General features: G+C 43.9%; 1 protein-coding gene across 1 annotated transcript; it reads left to right on the forward strand.

The window, feature by feature from the left end:
- The first annotated feature begins 5,372 nt into the window (after positions 1–5,372).
- On the forward strand, positions 5,373–7,404 carry LOC149401363 (uncharacterized). The gene is made up of 2 exons (XM_089610685.1): positions 5,373–5,655; positions 6,428–7,404. Exons 1-2 carry the CDS (start codon positions 5,373–5,375, stop codon positions 7,402–7,404), a joined length of 1,260 nt encoding a protein of 419 aa, XP_089466811.1.
- Positions 7,405–8,606: the final 1,202 nt, after the last annotated feature.

Below are 8,606 nucleotides of genomic sequence, written 5' to 3' on the forward strand. Positions count from 1 at the left end.
AGCGATTCGAGACAAGTACGACATTCGAGTCGATGGTGATGCAACCGGGAAGAAGAAGGCGATTGTCGATGCGGCAATCATTCAAGACGCGAAGACTCGTCTTCGCGATTGGAGGCATACCTTGCGGTCGTGGTTCGATATCGACTGCAAGAGCAGCGTACAGGTGGCGCGGTCAATGAAACCGAGGACCGTTAAGCTCGACAATGAATGGGAGACGCCGATACAATGATATACGAGGGATGAGTTTAAGGTAATCAAATCATTTACGTTAAATATGTGTTTATCCTTTTATTAAACGATTGGTTATTTACGTGTATGCTTACTTATATTACAGGCCATACAAGTGAAGAACAAGGCGAATCGCGCGAAGAAGAAGATGAAGACTCGACAGGGGACGATTGGGTTCTCGACCCACCGCATGAAAAACGTAAGTTTTATGTTTATATGATACATCAAATCGTTAAAATTATCTAACACTTGAAGTTTTGTTTACATGCAGAAGAGCGCCGAGACAAGCGCTTTCGAGAGCTTGTTTGCGAACTACAAGCGCCAACATTAGTCCGACAAGTCCGGATGGCTGACTCCTGAAGCCTCCGCACGTTATGTAAGTTTACATCTAATTTTCTTATTTTTCGATTAATATATACTAACTAGTTAATTATATCAAGATCGACTGGTCGATAGGTTCAACACGTTGCGAGCGGAGGCTGAGCAACAAGGAGCGGACGTTGATATTTCCGTCCTAGAGTAGCAGGCGATCCGCGATATTATGGGTTCGCGGACTGATCACTTGACCGGCGTCGGACGTTTGGTGCCACAGGGAGCACGGATGGCGGCTGAAGTCACCGAAGTCTACGGTAGTTCGGAGGCTGGGACGTCGCACCCAGGATATATCTCCCAGGAGGTGTTCACGTCGACCATCGCCTCGTTCACCGAGGCAATATAGAGTCAGGTGCCCGGCCTCAACCTGAGCTCGTTTATGCCTTAATTTTCGCAGAGTTCGCAGCACACTCCGTCATCCCACAGCCAGCAGACTCCGACGGCCGGCGTCCACACTCCGACGCCCGGCGTCCACACTCCGATGGGCGGCCAGCAGAGGACTCCCGACGCTAGCCAGCAAACGACGCCCGGTGGACCAAGTCAGTCTACTGATCAGCACATCGTTCCGCCGCAACTTGCCGAGTCTCAGCGCCAACAGAAGAGCGTTTCACGTCGATGAGGGGGAAAACGAACGGCGGGATGACAAAGCAAATGTCGCGAGTAGTGCTTTATTAGATATTTTGTGTATAATAGATTATTATTTACATATTTCTCGATAACCGAAAACGTACGTAACCGGATTTTATATATTTGTTGATTTGGATAATATAATTTAGTTTTTATTTGATTTTTCATCTTAGAATTTCATAAACAAAAAACCATAAAAAATAAATAATTAACGATGATAATAATCGTCGCTAGAATCGTCGCTAAATATATTTAGCGACGATTATCGGGTTATTACCGACGAAAAAAATCGTCGGTAATTGTCGTATTTGTTGTAATGAATCTCTAAAACTTGGGATTAATGAAATGAGAAGAACAATGCCCCTTTTATAGGAGAGACTTTACCTTCAATAAGGTAGTTTCCTCTTTTCTAGAATATCACATATTCATAAGCAAAATTGCCTTATTTCCTCTTTCATTTGGGCGTGTGACTTGAGCCTTCTAGAAGCAAAATTGTTTCCTCTATTGCTTGCCTTGGCCACCCAAATAGTTTCCCTCCTTGGGGAAATTTGTTTCCACTTTTTCTTTTGGGAAGTATCTACATACATTAATGCACAAAATAAACTCTCTATCACACTAAGGGCTGCACAAATTTTATCTCCCATTTCCTTGGGTTGGACGGCCAAAACCTTCTAGCAAGGTTTTCTAGATTTTTCTTTACTTGTTCATAACAACATAAGAAAAGCCCATTAAGAATTTTCAAGTAAAATTCTATGAAATGAAATTAATTCACAAGGCCCAATGAACACATTATGGCCGAGTGATTTAAGTCATCATATGACCATGTCAAAAAATTTATTGACATTCATTTCATGCTATGTCCAAAAAGACAAAATTATCATTTTGACAATTTTCGTAAAACTTGTCTCGTTCTTGTTTTGACTTAGCTTATAGTTTAACTATTCCTACTCGATGTGATTTGTGATAGTGACCTCATGGATCCAAATGAACAAAGCTTAAGCTAAATACTTGGACTCAAAAGTTCACAAACCTTTTCCAAGTTTAGCTTAATGTCAACTGACTCCACTAAAGAGTTGACACTGAATCTCTCTCGGTTCAAATGAATTTATTTTCTACTCAAGAATTCAACCTAATTGTAATGAGTGGATCCACAAAATATTATCAATGTTTACCCTTCATGAATATCATCAGCTAGTCGGGATTTACAAAATTACCATTTTACCCTTCTAGCTGTTATTTCCTCAACTCCTTTGTCGCTTGTGAATAAGTTAGAAACAATGTATTGACGAGGAGCTAACAAGTCACATTATTTCATCCAAAAGAGTCAAGACTCAATTTGGACACTAGCCAGTTCATTTATTCACATTCCAAAGAACAAAGCATGATGTGATATACATTGCATTTCAGTAATCATGTACATGAATTCCATATCTATGAGAACTTCACAAAGTTATTCATGACATTCTCACAACTAAGTACTTCACCAATAGGCCCTGTTCAGAATCACATAGTGAGTCCGAACTCTGACTTTCTCAAATGAGAATACGTAAGCTGTGAAATGACATGTGTCTTTCCAGGATTAAGGTAAGCACGATGCAATTCATACGTAGTGACTTCGAGACATAAGAGGTTAAATGGTTTGTTCTTATTTTGTCTCTAGAAGTACACTGGTCAATTCAGTACCTTCGGAAGATACCTAGAAGAACTATAGAGTCTCCAACACTCAATGTCCCATAACCAGGCATCATATATTCTTCTAACAATCGTACTGAGGTCAATAGTCCTTTGACCCTTAGATTGCGAATATATCGTTTTAAGCAAACTACAAAGAGTTTGTTCATGCAAATCTACATTTGTCTCTTCGTAAGTTGTTAAGTTTGTTTATTGACTAAAAACTAATGTTTTATCATAAAGCTTCAAACAGACAAGGAAGAATAAATGAACGTTTCAACTTTTTATTAATGAATAAGTAATATCAAGCAAGAGTCTTCGTGAGACTTTATTACATAAAATGTACAAAATAAAGACTACAACTCTTCTTGTGGGCGCCATTGACAACAGTTCTGTCTGCCAAAATATTGTGCGGTGAACATCTGGGTGGTCGTCAAAGGGCGAGGTCCGAAATTAGCTTGGAAATATTCGGGGGTGCTCCTGTCGGCGGGAGTGGGGGTAGTCCGGCCGGATCGATCGTAATTTAAAAGTTTATGATGTAAATTTACAAATTAGAGTTTTCTTTTTTTGTTATGTGCTAGTTATTTATAATATTCATTTTGTTTTAGTTATGAGTTCTATGTGTCGATAAATTTCTTTAAATTATATTTTAAGAATATAAATTATGGTGTATTATATATTATTCCATAATATGTAAATATTTATGTGTATCTGTTGTGTTAATTGTGGGAGTGGATGTCGCCCCCTTCCACTAGGCGAGTTGGACCAGCTAAGCCCAGGGCAAGTTCGGCCCAAAATGGATGAAGACAATCGATAGATCGGCCCAAAGCCCAGTTCGGCCTAAAAGTCCCAGACAAAGGCGAGATCGCCCCAAGACAATAGCAAGAGGTAATTCATCAAAGATCGAATCCTAATGCAACCCGGGCCCATAAATGCTCTTAGACGATCCCGCCAATTAATCCAAACGGGCGGTCTCCTAAGAAACGGTCAAATCGCCTAAAAATGGGGATATATGCAAGATTAGAGGATCGAAGACCGAATCTGCACGTACACGTGTATCGATCTGAAGAGGCAGGAGAATCAGCGAGCTAGCTATAAAAGCTCGTTCCATTTTCATTTTACGACTACTGAATATTTTATAAAGATCGCCATATATTTTTCTGGATTCATTATTTTATTTGGAGTTTTCCTGCTTATTCTCGTTCGAATTTCCTATTCTTGTAAGGTTTACATTCAATAATCAATAAAAGGAATTCTCTTTCGCTCTTTCTATATTGAAATTCGTATTATATATTAATTTCTTTCGGATTTCGATTTAATCTTCATAATCGGATTCTGAGACCCTTAATCCATATAAATAAATATACGAGATAATTCAAATAAATCTGGTATAGATTGTTGCGACGAGAAATCGGCTCAACAATTTGGCGCCGTCTGTTGGAATCTTATCAGAAACCTAACGTCGAAGAACACAGATCGGATCTGAAAGAATGTCTTCTAACAGCGACCACGAAATCCCAGTTTCTTGAGCCGATCCGGAGACACGGGCTCTCCTATTGAAACTCGTTGAAACCACCGCCGAATTCCAGAGATCAACACGATCCCAGCTCGATAGCCTGACAGCTGCGCAATCTTCACTTCAAGAGCTGGTCGACGCCGAGCGAGCTATTCTGCTGAGTTCAACAGGTCCGCCTACCGCAAACAGACGAAGGTTCGCCCCACCCGGGAGGCGACTAAGCTTTTCCGGGATCCTCATGTCTCCCGACACGGCCGGTCCTAGCAATACGGCCGGAATTGGCCAGTTCGATGGACAAGCCGAGGCCAGTGTTTAACGAGCACGACCGACTCAAGGCGACCTACCGTCCCCACCTCCGGGAGGCCCTCCTACTGGGTATGTTCCTCAAGTCATCAACCTCCCCCGCGAGGAAGGAGTTCCTGAGGAACTGAACTATTTCGAGCCGGTAGTTCGTCCGGAAGAAGGAAACCCTCAGAGAGGAGAAATCCGAACTGGGTGAGAACAGTTCGTCGTAGAAATCCCGAGGGATGATCACACCGCGTTCAACGCCTTTCGTCAAATGGTGGAGAAGAAGTTTCGGGTTGTAGACTCCCGAATGCACTACGCCACGAGCTCGGCCCCTGAGATCGATCGGCTGGTGGCAGATACTGGGCGAACCCTTTTTGCTCCATGTATTACCCAAGTCAGAGTTGGGGACACCGGAAAGATCAGGCTGCCCAAGTACTCTGGTACTTCCAACCCAAAAACGTATGTAACGGCCTTTCGCATCACGATCGGACATATATATCTGCAAGATAACGAACGAGAAGCAGGATATTGCCAGTTATTCACTGAGAACCGGTCAGGAAGCGCCTTGGATTGGTTTTCACGTCTCGAAGAAGGGTCAATAAGTTCTTTTCAACAGCTGTCGGCCGCGTTCATTAAACACTACTCGATGTTAGTAGAAGATTAGGCGACCATGGTAGACCTATGGAACACCCAACAAGCCCGAGACGAAACCCTGAAAAGCTTCATGACGAGGTTTAAGACTTTAATGTTAAAAATCCCTTCCGTGGAAGGAGAGTCGGCTTTGAACGCTCTCAAAAATGGACTGTGGCACGAGTCCAGATTCCGAGAGGAAATGAGCGTGAATATACCACCCACCATCGAGGACGCGATTCATCGCGCCTCAAACTACGCAAAAGCTGAAGAAGAAAGGGCCCTCATGTCCAAGAAGCATAATCCAAGCACTACTACAAACAGTGGATTCCACAACGGTACAGTACCGTTGTGGAATGATTCCACAACGGTTCTGTACCGTTGTGGAATCCTCCGCTGTGTAATGATTCCACAACGGTACAACACGTTTCCACAACGGGACGGTCCCGTTGTGAAAAATGAATCAATTTTTTTTAAAACTCGCCGCGGCCACGTATTGACTTCGCCGCGGCGTGATCTTCCACAACGGTACCCCGTACCGTTGTGCAATAGTTCGCCGCGGCCAATGACATACATGGCCGCGGCGAACAAGAATTATGTTGATTTCCGAAACGCGCCGCGGCAACGTTACGTACTCGCCGCGGCGTGATCTTCCACAACGGTACAGACGTACCGTTGTGGAATAGTTCGCCGCGGCCAATGACATACATGGCCGCGGCGAACAAGATTCCACAACGGTACGGTGTCCCGTTGTTGAATCTTGGACATTCCACAACGGTACGACTGTACCGTTGTGGAAGCATATAGATTCCACAACGGTACTGTGGTACCGTTGTGGAATCCTGGATATTCCACAACGGTACGGTGTCCCGTTGTTGAATCTTGGACATTCCACAACGGTACGACTGTACCGTTGTGGAAGCATATAGATTCCACAACGGTACTGTGTTCCGTTGTGGAATTTCCGTTGTGTAATCCAACATTTGTAGTAGTGAAGGAAGGTCCCTTCTATGACACCTGTTCCGGCCATGGCCAGGACACCAGGAATGAGACCTTAACGAAACAATGAATGGAGGAAGCCTTCAAACATTACAGAACACGCCTTTAACGTAAACGACGAGGGAGTTTCCGAAGGAGGCACCCCAAAATGGCCGCGTGACAAGAAAAAGTACTGCGACTTCCACAAGAATTACGGACACGACACTCTGGATTGCGTCGTGGCCCGGAAGGTACTTATTGAGAAGTACAAAAATGGAGAACTAAAGAATGTCGAAGAACTAAAGGTACTTCTTCTGGGACCACCGCCCCAGAAGAAGGAATTTAATAATAACAGAACCCGAAGAAATCCCTCCCCAAAAAGGGGAAGGGCAAAGGAGGAAGATAATGACGTTCCCCAAGCAAAACTCCGGATCGACTATATCATGGGAGGTTCAAAGTTTTGCAGGGATAGCATAAACTCAATTAAGGTACACCAACGTCAACTTAAAGGTACACTGAGATCACCCGGGTGCCTAAAGGTAGAAGATACCACGATATCATTCAATGAAGACGATACGAAAAGGCTACATGGGCCCCACGACGATGCTTTGATCATTGAACTCGAAGTGGGTAACTGCGTAGTAGCCAGAATCTTGGTTGATGGAGGAAGCTCTGTAGATGTAATATTCAAAACCACTTCGGATAGAATGAACATCGAGGAGGCTGAAATTGAGCACAAACCCAACCAGCTATCTGGATTCAATGGGGAAGTAACACCCTCCCTAGGAATTATTGAACTCCCTGTACGGGCCAGAGACGTAAACCGGATGGTCGAATTTACCGTTCTCGACTGCCCATCACCGTTCAACGCTATCCTCGGAAGACCTTGGATACATGGGATGAGGGCGGTACCATCAACCTACCACATTTGCGTACGATTTCCGACTCCCAACGGGATACAAGAAATCAGAGGGGGCCAGGAGGCATCCCGAATTTGCTATATGAATAATCATAAAAAAATCATCGAAAAGCATCAGCCAAAAGAAAACAATTCGGAAGGTCCATCTAGCGAAGAAACCAATGAAGGCCAATAACAATTAATGGCCATCGGAAATGAGATCATCCATCCGCCTCCGATGGAAAATTCAGAGGAGAAAGACGAGCCTAATACGGAGTCAATAACACAGATTCAGATCGACGGAACTGACCCCGAGAGATGCGTAGGCATCGGGGCCAAGTTGAAAGGAAATATACGCCGAGAACTGATAACATTCCTGAAGAAGAACAAGAAGACGTTTGCATGGACGACAGAGGACATGCCAGGTATAGACCTCAAAATCGCCGCACACCAACTCAACGTCGACCCGAGTTATAAGCCCGTAAAACAAAAGCGTAGGAAACTCGGCCCAGAGAGGGCTAAGGTGATGAATGAAGAAGTAGAGCACCTCTTAAAATCCGGTTTAATACGCGAAGTAAAATACCCCGATTGGCTCGCCAATACCGTCGTCGTCAAGAAAAAGAACGGTAAATGGCGCGTATGTGTCGACTATACCGATCGTAATAAAGCTTGTCCTAAAGACAGCTTTCCACTACCACACATAGAACGCTTGGTGGAAGCCACCGCCGGCTTTAAAATCTTGTCATTCATGGATGCGTTCTCAGGATACAATCAAATCCTGATGCATCCCAATGATCAGGAAAAGACCGCTTTCACAACCGAAAAGGGTATCTATTGCTATATGGTGATGCCCTTCGGGCTCAAAAATGCAGGAGCCACATATCAACGATTAGTGTTCGCCGACAAAATAGGAACAACGATGGAAGTTTACATCGACAACATGTTAGTAAAATCATTACAAGAAACAGACCACGTCTCACATTTAGGAGAATGTTTCAAGGTCATGAACAGTTACCAAATGAAGCTAAACCCATCTAAATGTACCTTCGAGGTATCTTCTGGGAAATTCCTCGGATACATGGTAACTCAGAGGGGGATTGAAGCCAACCTGGACCAACTACAAGCACTCCGAAATTTACCTTCCCCCATAAATAAAAGAGAAATCCAGAGACTAACAGGACGCGTGGCAGCCCTTAGCCGATTCATTTCTCGATCGACCGGTAAATGTCTACCCTTTTATAAGCTCCTGAGAGGAAACAAGAAGTTCGAATGGACAGAAAAGTGCGAAGAAGCATTCGAGCAACTGAAACAATGTCTAGCCGAACCTCCGATCTTAGCCAAGCCAGAAGTGGGAGAACCAGTCTACTTGTATGTCACCGTATCACACACCGCGGTCAG

Source organism: Urtica dioica, chromosome 4 (assembly GCF_054948205.1).
Source record: "Urtica dioica subsp. dioica isolate 48M chromosome 4, U.dioica_male_clone48M_v1_H2, whole genome shotgun sequence".
NCBI classification, from domain to species: domain Eukaryota; kingdom Viridiplantae; phylum Streptophyta; class Magnoliopsida; order Rosales; family Urticaceae; genus Urtica; species Urtica dioica.

What these genes read in the sequence shown, in the direction of transcription:
- LOC149401363 (XM_089610685.1), top strand. Translation starts at nt 5,373, where the DNA reads ATGGTAGACCTATGGAACACCCAACAAGCCCGAGACGAAACCCTGAAA. An exon ending in TCCAAGCACTACTACAAACA is followed by an intron (nt 5,656 to 6,427) that starts GTGGATTCCACA and finishes CAAACATTACAG; the next exon opens with AACACGCCTTTAACGTAAAC.